This window comes from Balaenoptera musculus, chromosome 5, assembly GCF_009873245.2.
Source record: "Balaenoptera musculus isolate JJ_BM4_2016_0621 chromosome 5, mBalMus1.pri.v3, whole genome shotgun sequence".
Lineage (NCBI taxonomy): Eukaryota > Metazoa > Chordata > Mammalia > Artiodactyla > Balaenopteridae > Balaenoptera > Balaenoptera musculus.
Genome location: NC_045789.1, coordinates 58,957,488 through 58,982,197, shown reverse-complemented (window position 1 = coordinate 58,982,197; position 24,710 = coordinate 58,957,488). Strand labels below are relative to the sequence as shown.

The window sequence follows — 24,710 nt, the reverse complement described above, 5'->3', positions numbered from 1 at the left end:
TTTATTTCTTTTATTTCAAATGGCATTTCCTACTTCCTGCTCATCACATTTGGGGGCTTTTTGGTTTGTTTGTTTGTTTCTGCCAGTGTTACCTTCTTATGTGCTACATTGATTTTTTAAAATGCAAATATGTAAAGTCTACAGTCATAAATAAACTGGAATTAGCCAGAATTCAGAGACATATTGTCACTCATTTTCTGTAAATTCTTATTAAGCTTAATACAGTAAATTTTTATTTCTCAGGAGTCTATTTTACTTATTTTTGGAATTTTGTTATTATTAAATTTTTACTTCTTAGTCTCAACCACTTGGATTACATCGAGACTAAAACCATTGAATACATATTACAGTAATCCAAATAACAAATTTCTCTTTCTTTTCTCTCCTCTTAATGTACTTAATGTATTTTATTGTAATAACAATGAGGTTTTATTTCTGAAACCTTTAATAATAATAATAGTTTACATTTCTAAAAAGTAGAGAATCGTATCAATGGTAGGAGATAAAATTAGAGACAGAATTGTTTTTGTAGGTTAAATAAATATTATTTTGATACAGATAGAGGTAACTATCATATTCCGTTTGGCTGAAGGATTATGATGTGTTTTTCTATTAAATGTTATTAGGGCTGTTGAATTGATTATTATGTAGAAAACACATACTCACACATAAAGCATACATAATTTGATTTCGAGAAGTTGCTTAGTTTGCCATCAATTTGCAGTATTTATAAGAGAATCTCATTATTTTCTGATGTTGTTTAATGAAATCTTTTTATCTGTATTGACATTATTCTCGAGAGAATTTACTTAGAATTACATTTAGTCACAATTACCAGACACTTAAAAAATCAGATTAAAAGTCCAATACAGTCATTAAAAAAAAAAAAAAATTCAGCTAGTGGACCACAGGTCTAAATTGCACTGACTATGGGGTGTTTTCCATTTTCTCTCTGTTTTTCTATCTACCATTAGTCTCTTATACTGTTATTCATATGAACATTCAGTGAAGCCATCCATGGGGTTATAGCTCAGAGGTAGAGCATTTGACTTTGGTGAAGCCATCCAATATGATACTGTCAAAAAAGAAAGGCTGGCATTGACTTAATAATTCAAACAGAATTGATACAGAAATTCTGTGCTAAGTACTTTGATTTTATGACCTGAAACTAATCAGTTCATGTAAACTTTAATTACATCAATATTACCTCCAAAAATGCAAACTGTTTGAACAGTTAATTTTTATTCAAAGGGAAAAAATTACATTTATAGTTTATAGCACTTTCCTTGAAATCTAACTTTATGACAGAAAAAGCAGTGGTTAAAGTCATGGGTAGATTGGAAAAGGACTGGAAGTAGGTTCCAAGAAGAGGAGAAGGGAGGGTGCTGGGAAGGAGTAAAGCTCAGAGAATAGCCCAGAAATTAAAATGTGGGCTCGAAAATTGGTAAAAGTTTTCTGAAAGATGTTGATTAGGTCATGAACACTTTTAATGGACCAGAAAGAACATCCTTGAGTTCTAAAAGCATAACTGAGCTTTTAAAAATAATTGAAATCAATTTTATGATCTGAAAATTATTATAAATCATCTGTTAAATCTTAGATTTGTCTTCTTAGCTCACTAGCTTAACAAGAGCTCTAAAAGGAGTAGTCTCTCCTCTGCTAGTTAAAAGCCCCCCAGTTTCTTTATTGCCACTTCATTCTCTAACCAGCATAATCATTTGGGTAGAAAAGTGATTATTGATTTTTAAAATACTAGGTTATATTATTATCCAAGAAGGAGCCGAGCCAAGGAACATTAAACTTGATAGTATCTGAAAGTTATATGCATAGTTTTATTCAATAGATTTTGCAATGTCTAAGCACGTCATCCTACTCATAGAACATTATATATTCATCTGAAATATTTCTCTAAGCATGTTATTATATGTAAAATATTCCTACTTGTAACATTGTGTTGACATGAAGCATTTACCTTACTAAATATTTATCACCAGGCATGTTTGACTTTAGGTTGGCCAGTGGGAAAAAGTACAGATAATGAAGAAGTATTTATCATTGACATATATCAAGATAGTCATTCAATATGTGTATGGGGAATGCTCTGTATGTTATATGTTCTGTTGTTAAAGCTAAGAGCATATTTTATGTGTATGTATATCAGAGACTGAGGGCTTATTGTATCATCATTTCATCACCCAGGAACCCTATGACTGGCATAAGATTATCACCATATATAAGAATTTGGGGTTGAGCATAATTTTTTTGGTTAAGGAGTTATCCATTCCAGAGCTTATATAAGAGAACATCAGGACTGCTGTCCTGTTATTTAGAAAATATAATTGAAGTCTAATATGGAAATTAAGTTCTTACTGGAACCAAAGAAGTATATATAATAACTTCCACATCTAGAGGTTACCTTTTATCATAATTTCACCCACTAGAAGGTTACAATCAAAAAGACAGCTAATGACACATATTGGTGAGGATGTGGAAAAATCAGAATCCTCATATATTTCTGGTGACAATGTAAAATGGTGCAGCTAACTACTTTGGAAAAGAGTTTGACAGATCTTCAAAATGCTAACATTAGATATCGAATGACCTAGCAATTCCACTCCTAGGGATTTACCCAAGAAAAAATGAAAACATAGGCTCATTCAAAAACTTTCCCATGAATATTCATAGCAGCATTATTCATATTAGCCAAAAAAGTGGAAACCCCCATATCCATCAATTGAAGAGAAGATAAACAAAATGTGGTATATCCATATGATAGAATATTATTTGGAAATAAAAATGAAGTATTGATACATGCTACAAAATGAACACAATTTAAAAACATTATGTTAAATGAAATAATCCAGTCACAAAAGACTACACATGTGTGATCCCATTTGTACTAAATATCTAGAATAGACAAATTCTTAGAGACAAAAAGTATAGTGGTTACTAGGACTGGGGAGAGGGTAGGGAAGCCATTACCATACCAAGGGAGTGAATTTGGTAGAGACAACGGAGGGTGGCTGTAGATAGGTACAAGTTTTCATTCTGGTGCCATGAAAATATTCTAAAATTAGATTACAGTGATCATTTCCCAACTTTTAAATATACTAAAAGCATTGAATTATATATTTTAAATGGATGATTTAGAGTATATAAATTATACTGCAATAAAGCTGTTTAAAAATACTAAAATTTTTACTAACATCAAGAGATCACCTTATATTTGGAAAGATCTAGTATTTTTACTTGGGGCGTATTTCAACAATCTGTGCTTTATGTACAGCATATAAATTTCTCATCTACTCATTGAGAATTTATCATTGTCAACAAAACTATAGTTTTATTTATTTTATAACTTGTATGTTTATTCTTTTTGAGAAACACATATTAGGTTCAGGGACTTTGGAGTCAGGTAGACTAGAATAAAATTCAGGCTCAACTAATTATTAGCCATGTGGCTGTGGGCAAGTCAGTTTGAGTTTCTAATCTGTAACGTGGGGGTTATTATATAAGTACCTTGCAAAACTACTGCAATATTTTAAACTGTGTGTGTATGAGTAAATACATATGTATATGTATGTGTATGTGTGTGCATATATATGTATATATATTTAAGTATGCATGCATGTAAAATGTTTGGCATGTATAAGCATTTATTAAATTATAACTGTTATTACTGGTACTATTACTTAGCTGATACAAATGAAGGAATACAAACTTTATGATTAGCAACATTGTTTCAATTATAAAATAAATTATATTAAAAGCATCCATTTATAAGAGTAGTGATTACAATTCTTATGCTACTGCCTCCTGTTATTTCAAGCAACATGGGACCATGGGAATTATTCCAATATTTAGTATTAATAAATTATAGCAGACAGCACTTTTCTTACCTTTGTAGTCCACCAAACTACATGTATTTTGCTGAAGAAATAATGAAACACTTATTTTTAAAAAACATATTGAGGGGAATTCCCTGGTGGTGCAGTGGTTAGGACTCCATGCTCTCACTGCTGAGGGCCCAGGTCCAATCCGTGGTCAATGAACTAAGATCCCGCAAGCCATGTGGCACGGCCAAAAAAAAAGACAACAACCATATTGGGTGCATGAAAACAACCTAACCTATATTTGATGTATGAGATCTAGTTTTGTGTTCTAAAATTCAAAATTGTAGCTGAACCACAAATGCCAGTCTTGAGTACCAGTGATCACACTCCATTCCTGCATTACTCTGCCAATCTTTTTTCCAGTTCATGCACTTGCTCGCAAAGTATTTCAATATTAGATGCATGAGTGTGCTGTGATACAAATGTCATTTAAAAACCCTTAACAGATGTATTATGCGGTAAGCTTAGAACTAGAGTAGAGTTATGCTTGAAGTGTGTATCTGTCCCTTTTCCACTTCTCTTCCTTCTTTCTTGCCCCAATTCTCTTTATTCCTTCTTTTTTCTCTCAATCTTGCCAGATAGTTGTAGTACAAATATAGAAAGATCTGCATATGCTACAGAGGAAAGAAGAATATGTAGTTTACAAACTCTCATAAATAACCTGATATAATTAAACCCAATAAATTTCATGGTCTATCAGTCACAAAGATTGTTTACTGGTTACATTTAATACTCAACAAGGATAGTTTAGTCTGTGATTTAGGTCCTGTAGAAAATGAAGCAAATATCATTGTTAATTTACATTACTTCGAAGAATTGGTTAATGGTCAGATGTCCGCTTTGATAAGAGTGAATTAAACAGGCAAAAAAATACAGTATCCCAAGGCATCTTAATGGAACAACGTTAAACTAACTTTGAATAAGGAACTACACTCTGGTAGTGTTACTGGTACCTAAAAACATTATAAAACATATGTTTTAGGTGACATTTATATATGTTGGTCAATTGGTCTTACCACTTTTTAAAATACAGAGCCATGCCTTTTTAAAATGACTGATGATAGAAAAATGGTGAGGAGTATTTTAGTAGGAGAAGAGAATTAGCTTTAGAAGCATGGTTTTCTGTTGTCCTGTTTTGAGAAATTAATTAATTTCATTATTTTATTTTTCTGTTTTCTGAGTAAACCTAAAGGTAGTACTTGCTTAATTGGTAATTAACATTTTTACAGGAGACTGATCCAGATTTCAACACCTTTATTATTATTTAATTTGCAGTAATGTTTCTTATATTTTGGAAGAAAATAATTCTGGAAGAGCATAATAATTTATCAATGCAGATTAGTATCAGTTGTTTAGAGTATTAAACTAATAAGCCTGAATTAATGTAGTAAGACTTTATCAAATATATGGCAACATATGCTGATTTTATAATTTTTTAAAAATTGCTATAAAAAGAATTTCAGTGACATCTTTGTATAGGTAAATGGGAGAAAAAGTCAAGGTTTATGGTATGTGACAAGTTCTCCTTTGAATTCCAAAATATATCTGGTCTTGTAAGATTTTTCAGTCTTGATTCAAATAAGCATGTAGTGTCATCAGAATGCATTTGCTCTTTCAACAGCAGGTTATCTCTTTTATTACAGTACTGATATAAACATAATTTATAGATTTTATGTATATGATAGAAGTTCATTTAAAAAAAGAATTGATATATCTTAAAAATTAAACAAAAGTAGCCTATTAAAATTAATGATTTCACAAATTAAATGATGCTTAGTGGATAAAGGCAATTTTCAGATAAATTGTATTTTTCAATGGCAGGTCTATCTGGCCATTTGCAAGTTGGACTTTATTATGTTTAGTACAATGAGCTGTTCCTTTATAGCATTTGTCTCCCCTTAATCAGTGGTTTTGCATTGTATCTAAGTGACAATGAATGGTCTAGACTTAGAGAATACTATGAGGTAGGATGTATGTGCCCAGGCATGTAAAAACACACACATAATACAGTCGGCCCTCCGGTTCCATGCATTCAGCATGAGTGGATATGGAGGGCCAGCTGTAAGGCACTTGAGCATCCATGGATTTTGGTATCCACGGGGGATCCTGGAAACAATTCCCCATGGTTTCTGAGGGATGTCTGTACGCTCCCTCACCTTAAAGCCAGGGTGAATTCTTTCAACATTGGCACAGGAAACTCAGGGCACAAATCACACAAGCTTTTAAGGTAGTTAATGGGAAAGAGGAAATACAGAAAGTTTTGAGAAAGCCAGCATGCGGCCAAAAACAGCAGGTATGGCCATATGGCAATTGAATTAGAAAAGGGATTCTTGCCACACTGTGGTCCAGAAGGTAGTCAAGCCCAGGCAGCCATCAAGGAGAGAGGATTTATTTAATACATGTTAAGTGTTTCATATCGCCTCTTTCACTGTTCAGTTCCTCAGAGAATTGAAATCTGTTGTACTGAATAGATATTGAAGAATTTTCTTACAAAAAAAAATAATAACTTCTAAAGTAATTTCACTTCTACATTTAGAGATCACTATGCCAAAAGCACATTTACTTCCAAATAAAGCATTTGCAAAACAAAGACCTTTTTCAAAAAGTATAAAAGTTTTGTAAGGCTAAAATTTAATGACATTATTTTATTTTAACAACACATTTGGTGAAATTATGTAAATTTTTTAAATTCCCTACTTTATCCAAGACATTCTGTAATATTGTAATTAAAATTGTTTGTCTAAGAAGTCATTAACCTGTAGAATAACAGTTTTCAGAAATTCTTGAAATACATTTTCCTTTGAAAACAACTTGCTGAAAATGTGTTTTGGTTCTCAGATTAGCTCTCTAAAACTCATCTGACCTACAGAAGAACAGGGGCTGTACTATTAACAGTCATTCTTAAATGTATTATTAGTACATCATGCTGTTACAATTTCAGCAACATTCTTGGACTCTGGTGTATGTGTTTGTGTGTATGTGTATGCTTTTGTATGTTTTAATTTGGGAATATGTCTATGCTTTGTCCTTTATTGTCCTTATCTTGAGGGAAAATGTGGTCTTTGTTGAGAACCCAGAGAGACCCATAAATATTTCCCCTTCTCTGGTCTCCCCGCAACACACACACTCCTTTGTCATTAGGGCGGTAACAAACTAGCCTCTGGTCAGAACGAAGACAATGTTCATATTTCAACCTTTGTGTTCTCTGGTTTGTTTCTGCTTATTGGCAGTACCACACTTATTTTCCATGACCAAATTTTTTGAACAACAGCACAGCAAAAAGATAACCAATTACTCAAACAAACTAATGGCTAATAGTTTAAGTATTGATTGCCTCCCTAATAACATTTTTTCAAATTGGATTATTATGTTTATTTTGAATAAAGAGAAATTATATATCTATGTAAAAAATATGAACTTGTAGTCAGTTTCTGATTGGACTGCAAATATTATACTCCAATTGAAATTAGTTTACATATATTTAACTTAATAGAATAAGGCCAGATTTTCTTGTTTTGAAATCACTTTTTTTCAAGGCATTTGGTTATTTCTTTACTTAAAAACTTAGCTTCTAACCTTTTTAAAAAAAATTGAAGTTACATAAAAGTAAAAAAAAAAACATAATAAACATCACTGCCTCTATCACTCAAATGTTAAAACTATTAGTATTTTGGCACATAGCTTTCAGTAATTACTAAAATAAAGCACATGGCTAAAGCCCCTTTCGTGGGCTTCTGGTCCTCTCTACTCACATATGAGAGGCAATCACTAATCTGAGTTTGATGATCTTTCCCATTTCATTAAAAAAACTGCATACATATATGTATCTGTCAAAAATATGTGTATTATAGTTGAAAGATGTATAGATTCTTCACTTTACTTTTTCACTAAACTTTGTTACTGTGGTCTATTCTATTGACATATAAAGATCTACTTCCTCCCTCTTGACTATTTTATAACATTTCATCATATGAATAGGGAACATTTTATTTATTTAGTCCTGTATTGACATAGATAAAGTTCTTTCTACATAGCTTTTCTGGTATTCCATTATTGCTGAGGTTTAAGTAACAGTTACATAATAATCAGAAATATTTACATACTTTGGATTTGCTCTTTTAGACCACTTAGCAAAGCACTCGACTGTTTTCCACTGGAGATGTTTTCTTTTTTAATTATGCCTCAAATATAGCCAAATGGCAAATAATTCAAGATATGATTTTTAACATCAAATGTATTTTGTCCAAAATTTACATTAATCTTTCTCATAACTAGTCACTTCCATTTTGTCTCCCTGTCATCCTGAAGAATGAAAATGTAATTTCCCAGAGGCTTTAAGAATTGAGGGAGTATTAAATGTAACTGAAATTAAGTGATTAATAATTTACTTTTGGGTCATGAATCAACTTCATGGGATGCTAAGGATAATTTTCAACCCCAGAAGCACTAGCAGTAACAATGCACTTTTTAAGACTTAAGAACTCTCAAAGGTTGGCTGCCCAACCTAATTAAACTTCAGTTTTCTGATACCAAATTTATTTCTTCTTTGTACTGAATTTCCTCAGATCTTCTTGACAGGAAAATGTCACTTTACCTGACAGCTGATAGACAGGTTATGTAGCACCATAATTGGAGAGAAAAAGATAGCTTAAAGCTACTCGATTTAATGGCTATGTGTATGGCTTTTTCTTTCTTTCTTTTTCTTTTTTTTTTTTTTAAGGTTTCTATGACACACAAAAGGCCCTAGCAAATAGGCCCAGTGCCATTTTTTTCCTGCTTCCTCTAGAAGTGATTATCTTACTCCATCAATAGTGCTGTCAGAAATTGGGCACATAATTCAGCATTTAAATGAACAAGCAATGTAATATTTCCTGTCTCCCAGTGGAATGCTTTGCAGCTCACATTCTTCTCTGTCACTCGCTCACTCTTGATGTATGTCCCATATCCAGTCCTTGAATGCCTTCTCTTCCTTGTGTTTCATTGCAGATGTTGGCTCCGACTTGACACCTACTTCATTTGGAGTTTTATAGGACCAGCGACCTTGATAATTATGGTAAGAACTCCTAATTAACTATGTGTTTTCCAGGTCAAGAAATAAAACTTTCACTATCCTCATGCTGTCTATCTTTAATTTACATAGAGTAATTTGGGGAAAGCATGTACTTATTTGACCCTATATAACTCAAGCAATTAGACACTCATTATAGTCTACTTTTATATTGTAAAATACTTAATCAAAACCCTTGGGAGAAGAAAACATGCATTTGCAAGTACTGTGGCTCCTCAGGGGCCTGATCTAGCATAATCCATTTGGTTTTATAGGTTTTAAACAGTGATGACTTTGTTTGACAATAGTACATTTTCTTTCTTTTTCATTTGGATAATTTGAATTATGAATGGAAACAGAAATTGGAAATGTGGCAAAACACCTTCCTGTTCCTTCCAGTTTTGTTTTTATATAAATCTCAAAAACTTTAAAATTTAAGAGGATTTCACTTGAGAATGATAAGTAGGTTAGGTAAACATTCTGGAATCATACTTTCTTTTTTTTATTTTTAAATGCATAATATCTTGATTTCAAACATGAATTATTTATCCTAATTGAGATACTATTGGTGGTATCATTATTTATATACTTACCATTTTAAAATACAAAATAGCCCCAAGTTCTGGAATATACAAACGAAGCAGGTGACAAGGACAATTCAACATGTGGTTTTCTATACAGTTTACATATGTGTGATATTTGAAATTTACACTGGAGCTTTTATTTTGTTTTGTTTCAAATCATATGTTCTCTCTTGGTCCAGTGATATAACAATGTCAGTGGGGGTTCCCTCTACTTTAATCCTAATTTGTTGTAGCATCAAAATTTAACCAGCATTTTATAATCCTTTTGACCTAGCTATTCAAAAATATTATGATTTTTGTATTTATGTTTCGTAATGTAGTACTTGAACAGTAAATCAAGGGCCATGTTTAAAGGGTAGATATAGTAACACACCTGGAATAATTACTGTCTTTTTTAAAAATATATACTTGACTTGGCTTTGTCTTGCAGTTTCCATATCATCATTCCAACTGCTGCTGATTTTGTATGTGTGTGTATTTGGCATAGCAGTGCTTTGTAACTCATTGGTATCCCGAGTTCCCAAACTGGCCTCTTGCTTTTACTAAAACACTAGGCAGTCATGTATGATCCAATTCCTTTATAAGTGTAGGAGAACTAATTTCCCACAAAAACTCATCTGTCATAGAGAATACACTGACTTTTTTTCTACTCCAGTTATGCTATATAACAGTACCTTTTACATTCCAGCTTAATGTAATCTTCCTTGGGATTGCTTTATATAAAATGTTTCATCACACTGCCATCCTGAAACCTGAATCGGGCTGTCTTGATAATATCAAGTAAGTGATTTTTCTTTTTCTTTTCTTTAGTCTACCTTACTTTGATACACTAAACTATCCCTACTTTTCATTGTATTGAAATCTTATGGCAAAATGATAAAGATCAATGTGTTGTCTTTGCTGAATAAGATCATTTATTGACTACTGAGGTGACTTGATCTGCCTGAAAATAAGTATAGTGAAGTTCTGTCTTCAAAGAAACTTTTCCCCCTAAATTCTTATTTACAGTATGATAAGTTTTTATTAGATGCATTTATTTATTTTGTCCAGGAAACAAAGTTGCAGTGTCTGGGCAGACTATCATTTGTTAGAGCAATAACCACACCAGTACTCAACACTCCATCTCTCCCTTCAGAGCAGTGTGAAGAGAGTGAGATGGTGGCACCTGCAAGTACCAAAAGGGGGATTTTTACACCAGAAGAGAGGAACCCTGAAATTATTAACCTGGGTTTTTGCAGAGGAGCTATTGTACAGCTGCCCTCCTCTCCTCCCAAGAGGGAAAAGGATACCTCAGCTCCCTAATGTAAAATCCTATTGTATACATATATATGGCTCCAGCTTGTACCCCCTTTGAAATGTTAACATTTACCTCTTGGGAAGTAAATCTCTCCATAAGACTGTCACTACCTATTCAATCATCTTTTAATTCCCAAGGTTTATCCTTTAACCCAAATTCTACTTTTTTATGCTCAAAAACCTGAACCATGCAGAGATATGAAAATATCCACAATCCTTTCCTCACTAGTAGTGCTTCTTTTATATATACGTGAAAAGAAGACAATTTACATTTTCTGGGGAAAAAAAATAGTTCTTTAGTGTAACCAAAAATTTTGTCGTATTCCCTTAGAGGCTGTGACACTTGAGAAAGAGTAAAGTGAACATGTACTTTAGTCGTTAATATATATTCTACATTAAGTAGCATTTGTATATGATTTGTCTGTGCTATGTGTTAACTTGGTTAAATGTTTTTATTTAAATGAATGCACTTTCAGAAGTTCCATGAGGTCGCCTGTGACTTTCATGTGCTACTGACATTCTCCTTGAACTATCTCAGATAGAAGCTATGTCACCCATTTTTCATCCTCCTACATTCAGTGCCTGACATAGTTCCTTGCCCATAGTAGACCCTCAATGAATGTTTATAGAATAAAGTAATACATTAAAGACTGTAGTGACAGAAGTGTACTGACATTAAGTATTTAATTTTGTTTAAGGGGTCATCTGTCTACATTAGTTGAAAAGGTAGCTAAGGAATTAGGAAAAATAATGTAATGGAGCAAACTAGAAGTTATCTACTATGAGTAATAGTCTTTTGTACTTCTTAATATTACTTAGTTGAGTCATTATACTGTTGAATTATGTACAACTAGACTGCCCTTCTAAAATGTAGTATTAGTTCCTTGGACCATTTGCTCCTGATGATATTGAATTTGGATTGTTAAATAAGCACATAAAATATAATTTCTTTATCTTATCATACTTCTACTCACTTTAGTATAAATTGCATCTTTATATCTATTATTGTGTAATATTAAACAAAATACATATAATACTTTATTATTATTTTTGTTATGCTTTTAAAGTACTATCGGAAAGAAGTGAATAATACTTTGATATTTATGTAACAGCTTTTACCAGATTAAAAATTTCAAAAAGGCCTTGTACTTAGTACAGTCACATATTTAAAAGATAGATTTGTATTCTCAGTATTTGTATGTATTTCTTTAGGTAATATGGGTTGAATCTCTGTGATATTACTATTTAGAAAAATAAACACAAAAGCTAATAATTACGTTTAATGATATTGATGGCATCAAACTTTATATTACAAAGCAAAATAAAGCCTTAAATGAGGCTGTCTTGATTTGAATTCTGTCTAAACTGCTTTATAGTTTATAGCCTTTGGAAAGTTTATTTAACCTTGCTGAGGCTTCCTATCCTCTTTAAAATGGATATAATAATGAAACATACCCAGCCATCAAATGAGCAGAGGTATGTAATCAGCCTTTGATGATGCTTTTTAAGGAAAAATCAATAAGGCTCAAGGAGAAAAATTAAGTAGCTATTAGAAAGAATATGGAGGGTGGTTTTAAGATGGAAAAAAAGGGGATATGGATATGCTGATGGGAAGGAACCAGTAAAAAAGTGGTTAGAAACAGAGGAAAGGAAATCAGTGTTATAGTCATGACCTGAGGAACTATAGGGAATGAGATCCAGAATAGCGGGAGAGTAATTCCACTCCATTCAATTTCATGAAGGACACTTTTCTACTGAGATAACAGAAGCCAGCTAGGAGGATCCTTTTCTACTCAGACTAGATAAAATAAATAATAGGCGTGATGTAGATATGTTGGTGGAACCAGGTTAGAGCAGTAAATTGAGGGATTTCTGCCTACTCTCCTCTACAAAGTGGGAAAAATGATCATCTACAGGATATGAGAGCATGCAGGAGAGAGATAATAAGAGAGAAATCTCAAGAAAATAATCCTTAGAACTTTCCAGAATCTGAAGGACATTTTATTTCATTTAAAATATGTTAACTATTTAATAAGTGCTTGTAAAAAAATCACCAGGGCATAATTGATAAGGAAAGAATTTAAGAAAGGTTTAAGCAGAACACAAAATCTGGCATCCTTTTTGTTTTTAACAAAAATAAGGATCTGTATAATATGAATTTTTAAGTGATATGGGTGATGTGAGAGTATTTTAAAGGCATAGCATCATTTATTTGCAATGTCTTCTTTTTTTAGTACAGGGAAAGGGCATAAAAGTTAATAATGTTTTTTTGGGGTTTTTTTGTAGTTTTGTAAAGTGATGAATAAGATGCACAACCTTGGGCAGTTTATTGAGAAAATAAACCCACCATATAAGGCCTTTTGCTAGTCAGTGTCTTTCTAAAACAATTCATTCGTTCATTTATCAAATATTTGTTACTTTTATTATACGCATTCTTTCACATAGAAATATCTTCTTTATCTAAAATGTGTTTGCTTCTCCCCATGTTCACTACCACCACTTCCTTTTTTGGCCACCATGAACTTCTTCTGCAAAGCTGCTTCAGTGGTTACCTGACATTTTTCCCCATACTGATTCTTGCTCCTGCCTTCGTTAGCTAGAGTGATCTCTTGAAAAGTTTAAATCTGATCATGCAGCTCTCTTGGGTAAAACTCTTCAGTGATTTCCAGTTACTCTTACACTAAAGTCCAGACTTCCTACCATGGCCTACTTAGCCTTCCTGGTCTAGTTGTTCCTTTTTAAGCCATGTGCCCCTCTGGCCATTCTGGGTGTACTCACTTGTGCTTCAGGTCTTATCTGCTGCTACTCTACAGATTTTCTTTTCCCTAACACTGCATGGCTGACTCTAATTTACTCTAATTAATTTAATTATTATTTTTAAATAATGTAATTATATTTTAATTTTAAATGTACTTCACAGTCATCATAATAAACACCTTTTGATATTAGTATAAAACATTCATTTCGTTGGCTCATTACTATATTAATGATATACTCTGGGAAAAAATAATAATAAATTCCTATAGTTAACGTGATTACAGAGGAAATGAGGTACTCCAAGTCTCAGATTTAACTAAAAATGTACTTAAAACTAAATAATGCATTTCGGTTTGCTGTTTGCTTACTTGTCCTTTGTCTTCTTTTCATCAAAATAGGTAATTATATTTGGAGGAAAAAAGTAATTCCAGTCATTTGAATTTTCTGATTTAATTTCAAACAAGTTGAAATTGGAGCTTACAGTAATCATAGCAAAATTCTAACCTAGTTCTTAAAAAATAATATAAATATAAATAAAACAATTAATGAATTGTTATCAGTACAAAATTAATGTATAGTATCGCTGTAGTATTATGACAGAACTTTAATTCTTGAGGAGCATTTATAGCACGCTTGACATTTAACTTAGAAATAAAAATTGATCATTTCTGTAGCTATCAACTACTTCTCTTGTTGAAAAAATATTTAACAGCATCACAAGTACTTTGCAGAATTAAAAGAAATAATAGAAGCTTTTAGGGCTAAGAAAGAAAATTGGTGCCCATATGGAGAGACAAGGAATCTACTAAGCTTCCCTTTCCTATGTCTGACCCTTTGCCCTTTTCCAGGGACAGACTTCTGCATCCAAGATTCTGATTTTGACCTAGTCCAGTTTTCCAATTTCTGGTATCTCCCCTTAACTTGGGTTTTACATGAGTGATGGGCTGGCAAACACAATGTCAGATGCTTTAAAGAAACACCTTTCACTTTCCTTCCTTCCTCCCTGTGCTCTAATTGCTAAAGGAAGGTGTAGTGCTAAAGAGGAGCAAAAACTCGTGTCATACACAATTTCAATTTGAATTTCAGTTCAGTCCTGTGATGGTTATATGATCTTGCAAGTTACATGGCTCTCAGTCTCAGTATCTCCTCAGAATTGGGAATAATTGATTCTACTTTGTAGAGTTTTGCTATAATTAAATATAATCATATATGTATAGCATACAGCTCATAATTTAGTATTCATTACAGGATGGTTTGATTATTTTTAACCACTCTATGTGGAAATATATTGCTGCCTTTGGTTCTCTGTGTTTTCGTTAGTGAAATTTGCTCAACCTCTTATCAAAATCTCATTAGAATTTGCCTGGCTTTGTTTCTTATGTAGTGTCATAAAGAATTTGCCTGATATGATCCTTTTTTTTTTTTAAGCCAGAGTTATCCTATTATGAAAGAATTGGCTCTAGGAGTGAAATGCTCATTTGATTAATAAATAGCAAGTTCTGTAGTTAGCTCTAAATTAAAAAAAAGAAGTGTCTCAGTGAACTTGGACACCTGCCATACATAACGAAATCTAAGAAGGCTTCTGAGTAGCTTCAGGGATGAATAGAAAAATGTTTTGCCTTACCAGTATCCATAGTAACTTATTTATTCCTTAAGAAGGTAACTTTTGCTTTGTACTCTGTTTCCAGATATTGGTAGAAACAGTTAAGTAATTTAGCTTGACTAGTACTACATTAGTACTTCATGGAGTTAAATGTGGTAGGGTTCTAAAAAATTGAAAGTGGAAAAGCAGAATGATATAATCCTGAAAAATGCAACAACATCACAAAAAAATTTCAATGCTTTAATTTTTCTTCTTTATATTAATATATTAAGATGGAATTATATATATATGGCCTGCTTTTCAAAATGATAACATTTTTATACTGTAGTCAGAGCAATATCTTAAAAAAAGTTTGATCCTTTATGAGAACAGTAAACCTAGTTCTGAATTATACTTAATAAAAATATTCATCCACTTCAATGTTTTCTGGATGAGTTTTGAGGAAAATATTTATAGTACTTTCTCATTCTTCTTAAAATATTAGCTAGTGATGTAAAAAGGTTGAAATATTGTTTTGGGTTTTTAAACAGGAAGCTCAGTATAGTTTATATAGCCCATGCCAACTTTTAAAAAAAAACTTATGTCTCCATTCACTTGACTTTATTTGTTGTTTACCTTCCACCACCAAAACTACTCAATTTAAATGAAAACATCACAAATTTCTAATTATTTTAAAATATTTCTAAATATTTAGAGATGTGTTTAAAAACTGTCACGTCTTATAGAAAGATTACAGGGCCAACACACTATACTGAAGATGTGGTTTCTTCCAAGCCTTTTTAATCAAATATACTTTTCAACACCCACACACACATTGAACACTTTAGTTCTTTTTTTTTTTTTTTTTTTTTTTTTATTTATTTATTTATGACTGTGTTGGGTCTTCGTTTCTGTGCGAGGGCTTTCTCCAGTTGTGGCAAGCGGGGGCCACTCTTCATCGCGTTGCGCGGGCCTCTCACTGTCGCGGCCTCTCTTGTTGTGGAGCACAGGCTCCAGACGCGCAGGCTCAGTAATTGTGGCTCACGGGCCCAGTTGCTCCGCGGCATGTGGGATCTTCCCAGACCAGGGCTCGAACCCGTGCGCCCTGCACTGGCAGGCAGATTCTCAACCACTGCGCCACCAGGGAAGCCCAACACTTTAGTTCTTGAGTCAGAACCAATAATTGATTTATTTTATTCATTGTTATAAAATACTTTTAAAGAAATTCTGAAAGGAATATCATCTGTTATCTCATTTTCCCCACCTTTCCTCCATTTCCTTGTTCTGTGGTTAAATATCACTGGAAATGTGCCATAACGTTATCATAAATGATGCAGGTGTATTTGACAAGTAATACAATCTAAACAGCACTGTTTGGAGCCCTGTGTATTGTTGACACCACTAGAGTCGCTTAGGTATTAGTTAGTCCTTTGCTGATTAACTTAATTTCAATTTACAAGCATTTAACAATCACTTCTATGGAAAATGAACTGTAGCCACTGGTTCACGAAGCTGTACATTCGCCAAGTGTTGTTGCCAATCTCATTGTATTATGCGCTTTACGCTGTAGTTTTAAGTTTTCTGAAACGTTAAAAGTGTTAGTCTCTGTTTTGAGGCTTTCTCTTTAAAATGCATTCAAATCCCTATGTGATCTTTCTAGGAACCAGGTGTTTTATGCATCACTGTATTTGGCGTACTTCATACTCTGTGAGCTGACACTTGAGAAAAAAACAGTTTGAAGGATGACTGTCACAGGAACACTGGAACTGTTAAGTGTTATACCTTGAGATCAAATAATTCTTTCACTTTTCCCCAAAATAATTAGGTTTATATCAGAATTAGGAGAGTCAATTGCAGCCTAAGGATGAGAAAGCCTAAGAGACTACCTAAGGGAAAAATAATTCTTCTTTATGAGAAAAATGTAAAATTTAGCAGCTCCTGTGTTCTTTTTATGTGGCTGGACTCAGATTTCCTTTGTATCCTATATGAAATGTGCAGTCAGCTTTGGGAAAGCTTGGTAATCAGAACTGTATTATGAAACCAAAATTTCTGAAGTAATCGTACACACAACAGCAAAATTAATCTAAAATAAGTAGTCATAATAAGGCTGTAGTTTTTCCCCCCAAATAGTTAAGAGCAAATATTCACTTAAACTTTTATAAGAGTGGAAGAAATCTGAGAATAATTATAATTAAATAATATTTGTATTCCATATTATTCACATGTTTTATTTAATTTTTAATGTATAAACTTTGATATGATTTTTTTGTCCTTTATTCATTAATTTATTTAATAAACGAGAAGTGCTAAAATCTTGGATATGTTTTGAGGATAGAACTTACAGAATTGCTAATTTATTTTACGTAAACTATAAGAGAAAGGAGTGGAGTGTGATTCCAAGGTTTTTGGCTTGCGGTACTGAGATATGGAACTGTAGAAAAAAATCACATTAGGGGTAGATTAGGAGCTTTGGGGGAAGTGGTTAACAGCATAACTTTGAAAGACTTAATAAACATTACAGTGTAGATGCTGAGTAGGCAGTTGGAATAATGAAAGCTGAAGATTTAAATCTGGATTCATTGGTATATAGATTTTATTTTATTTTATTTTTGCATTTAATGGTTTTCAGGTTTTATTTATTTTCAGTATTGATTTTGTTTTATATATCTTTATTACTTTTTATAATGGTAAATGATCCTGGTTTTTACATTTATGACAATGATATATTTCCTTTTAAAACATTAAGCAAAGTGAGATATTTTGAGGAAAAAAGTAATAATGTAAAGGTGGTATGCAGATATGACAAAAATTTGAGATGGTGATTTTCCAGCCAGACTGGTTTCTGTCACTTAGTCACTGTATGTTTCTGTTAGGGTAGCTTTGCTATGAGTAGCAAATGCTGACCAGTATAGGGCCTAAATCGTAATGATGCTGATGATTTACAGAAACTAAAACCCAGAGGTAGGTGGTTCCATAGTTGGTTTAATAGCTTGGTAATGGTAGTAAGTACCTAAGCTCTTTCCATCTTTTATCATCCTTAGCATGTTGGCTGTTGTCATTCACAGTGTCAACGTGTGGTCCAAAGATGGCTCTTTCACCTCCTACCATCATATCCTTTAGCAATTGTGTTCAAAAGCAAAAATGAAGGGAGAAAAGAACGCTTTCCTCAGAAGCCTTTTCTCATGCCTTTCTCTCTCATGGTCAGGGTAGAAGATATTTCCCAGAAGCTCCTTGCTCATATCACATGTCTAGATCACATGACCACCTCTTAATGCAAGAGAGTCTGGGGAAGCAGGGATCTGGCATAGGGGACTGGCTCAGATCTCTGTGGGCAGGAACAGGCCAGTTTCAACATTTGCAGAGCTCAGGGCAAGAGTACAAAATGATAAATTAAACATATCCTAACCTCCTACTCTAACAGATATACCTTGAAAACCAACTGGAAGGCCAGGATTGAATTTAGAATCCTTCAGTTCCCTGGAGTTCCATGTCAGGATATGGCCATTGACTCACTACCCATCTTCCTTCTCTTCCTACCTCGACTTCCATCCCACACCATGTGGGGCCTCACACAGGCATGGGGACACTGCAACCAGCACATCCAACTTGTGTCTGTCTCTCCCACAAACAGCCACTCCTTGGCCACCCCTCAAATGTAGGAGTGTGGGTACTGGCTACAATCTTGGGAGAATGGGTCACAGTAGATTTTGTTTTAAACCCATGTGACTGGATAAAATAAAGGGATTGGTATAGACATATAAAAGAAGAAGACCAAGGACTGAAACCCTGGGTCACTCTAACTTTTGAGATCTTGGAAATGCAGAGTCTACAAAGTAGATTTAGAAAGAGCAGCCAGTGAGATAGGAAGAAAGTTAGAGATCCTGGAAGCTAGGCAAATGAAGCATTTCAATTAGGATGGGGACTTACACTTGACCACTGGATTTAGCAACTTGGAGGTTCTTGTGCCTTTGACAAAAGTTGTTTGATGAAGCCTTATTAAAATGGGTTGGAGGCAGATGGGAAGAGAGGAGTTAAAAACCACATGTAAAGACATCTCTTTTCAGATCTTTTTCTGTAAATAAGAGCTAAGAAATATAGTAGCTGGAGAGAAATGTTGGATCAAGGGCATTTTTTTGTTTTGTTTTGTTGATTGGTTAGTTTTTAAGCATGATAGAGATTACAGCCTCTTCCTTTTAATCTGGTATGAATAGACAATTAGTTGATGCAGGCAAGAGAGGGGAAAATTGTGTGGTTTCTGCATTTGAGTAGGCAAGGGAAGATGGGATCTAGTGTACAGGTGAAGGTAAGAAGGAATACAGACAAAACAGTTCATCCTTTATATGATGAATTTATGACTGAGTTCTGTTAACTTATTGACCAGCAGATATTTTCCTTTAAAGTAATGCAATAAGTTATCATGACTCATAAGCAGTAACTACTGTTCAGAAACATTCATCTACTTGGAAAGAAAGTTATATCATCTTGAAAAATACAATGTTATTACAAGATTTCTTTAATCCTCTATTTTCCCTTTTACATTAATATATATTAATGTATATACTGTTATAAATTTAATATTCTGCTTATAAAATCTATATCTATATGTAGGTGTGTGTGTATGTATGTATATTATATAATATGCATACACTATATATAACCTATATACTTTATATAAAATGCAAATGTCCAAATACTTTGTTGATAAGTAAAAATATTTTATATTTTGAACATATTTAGTAACTTTTATGTGTATTTTTCATTAATTTAAGAAACAAAATCAATAGATCATACAGTTTGGAGAGGATTAATCATCAATAAAAATTACTTAAGCAACAAAATTCCTTTTCCTTCAAGAAATAATAAGATACACATTTTTATACCTGAGACAATATTTTAGTTAGCTATCTTCCTGAAAATAAAATACAGAGTTATATATATATTATAAAATTTTATCAAATATACTTTATAGGATAGCTGAGTGCTAATATACCTTTTGAGATATAAAATGAACATTCTTATTCCTCATAAGTGACTGATTATATATGCAGAAAAAAAACCTAAATGGAAATGTACTAAAAAGTTAATAATGGTCACCTTTTAGTGGCAAGATTGCGTGTAACTTAAAATGTTCTTTTTTATGGACTTGTGTGGTGTTTTCTGACACCACTTCTGACACCAATTTCATGTTGTTTTTCCACACACCAGCTGATTCTCCAACACCAACTAAGTTTCCAGCAATTCAATTCGATTCTAACACTAACCCATAGAATTAGAGCAGATCCCACAGGTTAAGGGCTCCCCACTGCAGATGCCAGCCACAAACAGAATGCCCAGGCTACCCACACTTCTGCCTGGAGAACTACAAATTTAGGGCTTCACAAGACCACCTCTCAGGTTCAATAATTCACTAGAACAAATCACAGAACTCAGGAAACTGCTCTACTTACAACCGCAGCTTTATTAAAAAGGATAAAACTTAGGAAAAAACAAATGGAAGCAATGCATGGGGAGAGGTGGAGGACTAAGATTCCATGGCCTCTCTGGGCTCCACCCTCCTAGCCCTTCAAAGTGTTTGCCAAACCTAGAAGCTCCTTGAACCACATCTGTTACGGGTTTTAGTGGAGGTTTCATTACAAACGCATGATTGATTAAATCATTGGCCACTAGTGATTAAACTCAATCTTCACCCCCCTCCCTTCCCTGGGCATGGGGTTGTAGGTGGGAGCAGGACTGAAAGTTCCAACCTTCTAATCTTGGCTTTGTTTCTCTCAGACCACTTTCCACTGAGGAGCTCCTTAGCCCCCACTACCGTCTTCCATTACCTCTAGGCACCACCCCCACCCCCATCATCTCACAAGCATACAAAAGACACTGTTATCACTCCAAAGATTACAAGGGTTTTAGAAGCCCTGCACTAGGAACCAGGACAAAGACCAAATATTTGTTTCTTTATTGTACCACAGCAATCTGAATTTTTGAAGTTGATATTATGAATATATAGTACTCTTATAAAAATTTTTTTCTTCAAAATTGCTTGCCCTACATTATGTCCATAAACATATTAGTAATAGAATAATCTTAAAATGTCATTTTTCTGCAAGTCATTCTATATTTCTAACCTCTGAAAAAAGTTTCCAAAAAATCATGTCTAATTGTCTATTGTTAATTGTTTACTGTGGATATAGCCACATAATGAAAATTCAACCAAGTCTGATGAAAATGGGAGCATTAGATTACTGTAGTTCATTTATCTCCAAATTCTTTGACAGATGGAACTCATTTTAAGGTTTTTAATTGCTTTTGTTTATACCATTGAAAAAATTAATGTAAAAATCTAGTTATGATTTGGGGATAAAAAAATGTTTAACTTATTGTTTTTATTTTTTTCATTTTTTTTAATTTTTAATTTTTTTTTTGAATTTTAGAATTTTATTGACTTTTTTATACAGCAGGTTCTTAATAGTTATGCATTTTATACATATTACTGTATCCATGTCAATCCCAATCTCCCAATTCATCACACCACCACCCATCCCCCACCACTTCCCCCCCTTGGTGTCCATACGTTTGTTCTCTATAACTGTGTCTCTATTTGTGCCCTGCAAACCGATTCATCTGTACCATTTTTCTAGGTTCCACATATATGCGTTAATATACGATATTTGTTTTTCTCTTTCTGACTTACTTCACTCCATATGACAGTCTCTAGATCCATCCACGTCTCTACAAATGACCCAATTTCATTCGTTTTTATGGCTGAGTAATATTCCATTGTATATATGTACCACATCTTCCTTATCCATTCGTCAGTCGATGGGCATTTAGGTTGCTTCCATGATCTGACTATTGTAAATAGTGCTGCAATGAACATTGGGGTGCATGTGTCTTTTTGAATTATTGTTTTCTCTGGGTATATGCCCAGTAGTGGGATTGCTGGGTCATATGGTAGTTCTATTTTTAGTTTTTTAAGGAACCTCCATACTTGTTCTCCATAGTGGCTGTATCAATTTACACTCCCACCAACACTGCAAGAGGGTCCCCTTTTCTCCACACCCTCTCCAGGATTTGTTGTTTGTAGATTTTCTGATGACACCCATTCTAACTGGTGTGAAATGTAGTTTTGATTTGCATTTCTGTAATAATTGTGATGTTGAGCAGTTTTTCATGTGTTTCTTGGCCATCTGTATGTCTTCTTTGGGGAAATGTCTACTTAGGTCTTCTGCCCATTTTTTGATTTGGTTGCTTGTTTTTTTAATATTGAGCTGAATGAGCTGTTTATATATTTTGGAGATTAATACTTTGTTGATTCATTTGCAAATATTTTCTCCCATTCTGAGGTTATCTTTTCGTCTTGTTTGTAGTTTCCTTTGCTTTGCAAAAGCTTTTAAGTTTCATTAGGTCCCATTAGTTTATTATTGTTTTTATTTCCATTACTCTAGGAGGTGGATCAAAAAAGATCTCGCTGTGATTTATGTCAAACAGTGTTCTTCCTATGTTTTCCTCTAACAGTTTTATAGTGTTCAGTCTTACATTTGATCTCTAAGCCATTTTGAGTTTATTTTTGTGTATGGTGTTAGGGAGGGTTCTAATTTCGTTCTTTTACATATAGATGTCCAGTTTTCCTAGCATCACTTATGAAGAGACTGTCTTTTCTCCATTGTATATCCTTGCCTCCTTTGTCATAGATTAGTTGACCATAGGTGCATGGGTTTATTTCTGGGCTTTCTATCCTGTTCCATTGATCTATATTTCTGTTTTTGTGCAAGTACCATATTGTCTTGATTACTGTAGCTTTGTAGTATAGTATAGTCTGAAGTCAGGGAGTCTGATTCCTCCAGCTCCATTTTTATCCCTCAAGACTGCTTTTGCTTTTCAGGGTCTTTTGTGTCTCCATACAAATTTTAAGATTTTTTGTTCTAGTTCTGTAAAAAATGCCATTGGTAATTTGATAGTGGTTGCATTGAATCTGTAGATTGCTTTGGGTAGTATAGTCATTTTCACAATGTTGATTCTTCCAATCCAAGAACATGGATCCATCTGTTTGTATCATCTTTAATTTCTTTCATCAGTGTCTTATAGTTTTGTGCATACAGGTCTTTTTTCTCCCTAGGTAGGTTTATTCCTAGGTATTTTATTCTTTTTGTTGCAATGGTAAATGGGAGTGTTTCCTTAATTTCCCTTTTCAGATTTTACATCATTAGTGTATAGGAATGCAAGAGATTTCTGTGCATTAATTTTGTATCCTGCAACTTTACCAATTCACTGATCAGCTCTAGTAGTTTTCTGGTGGCATCTTTAGGATTCTCTATGTATAGTATCATGTCATCTGCAAACAGTGACAGTTTTACTTCTTCTTTTCTGATTTGGATTCCTTTTCTTTCTTTTTCTTCTCTGATTGCCGTGGCTAGGACTTCCAAAACATGTTGAATAATAGTGGCGAGAGTGGACATCCTTTTCTTGTTCCTGATCTTAGAGGAAGTGCTTTCACTTTTTCACCATTGAGAATGATGTTTGCTGTGGGTTTGTCATATATGGCCTTTATTATGTTGAGGTAGGTTCCCTCTATGCCCACTTTTTGGAGAGTTTTTTATCATAAGTGGGTGTTGAATTTTGTTAAAAGCTTTTTCTGCATCTGTTGAGATGATCATATGGTTTTTATTCTTCAGTTTGTTAATATGGTGTATCACATCAATTGAGTTGCATGTATTGAAGAATCCTTGCATCCCTGGGATAAATCCCACTTGATCATGGTGTATGATCCTTTTAATGTGTTGTTGGATTCTGTTTGCTAGTATTTTGTTGAGGATTTTTGCATCTATATTCATCAGTGATATTGGTCTGTAATTTTCTTTTTTTGTAGTGTCTTTGTCTGGTTTTGGTATCAGGGTGATGGTGGCCTCATAGAATGAGTTTGGGAGTGTTCCTTCCTCAGCAATTTTTTAGAAGAGTTTGAGAAAGATGGGTGTTAGCTCTTCTCTAAATGTTGGAGAGAATTCACCTGTGAAGCCATCTGGTCCTGGACTTTTTTTTGTTGGAAGATTTTATTCACAGTTTCAATTTCATTACTTGTGATTGGTCTGTTCATATTTTCTATTTCTTCTTGGTTCAGTCTTGGAAGGTTATACCTTTCTAATAATTTGTCCATTTCTTCCAGGTTGTCCATTTTATTGGCATAGAGTTACTTGTAGTAGTCTCTCAGGATGCTTTGTATTTCTGAGGTGTCTGTTTTAAATTCTCCTTTTTCATTTCTAATTTTATTGATTTGAGTCCTCTCCCTCTTTTTCTTGAGGGGTCTGACTAATGGTTTATCAGTTTTGTTTATCTTCTCAAAGAACCAGCTTTTAGTTTTATTGATCTTTGCTATTGTTTTCTTTGTTTCTATTTCATTTTTTCTGCTCTGATGTTTATGATTTCTTTCCTTCTACTAACTTTCTGTTTTGTTTGTTCTTCTTTCTCTAGTTCCTTTAGGTGTAAGGTTAGATTGTTTATTTTTGTTGTTTCTTGAGGTAGGCTTGTATTGCTATAACTTCTCTCTTAGAACTGCTTTTGCT

At 33.5% G+C, this 24,710-nt stretch overlaps 1 protein-coding gene across 9 annotated transcripts in view; it reads left to right on the top strand.

Annotated features, from left to right (window-relative positions):
- The window catches only part of ADGRL3 (adhesion G protein-coupled receptor L3), an 851,742-nt gene that overhangs the window by 768,306 nt on the left and 58,726 nt on the right, over window positions 1-24,710 (top strand). For all 9 annotated transcript variants that reach the window (XM_036853251.1, XM_036853252.1, XM_036853248.1 and 6 more), the window contains 2 exons: window positions 8,880-8,946; window positions 10,213-10,304. In XM_036853251.1, coding sequence (XP_036709146.1) covers window positions 8,880-8,946; window positions 10,213-10,304 — 159 coding nt within the window. The remainder of the gene's footprint in view (window positions 1-8,879; window positions 8,947-10,212; window positions 10,305-24,710) is intronic.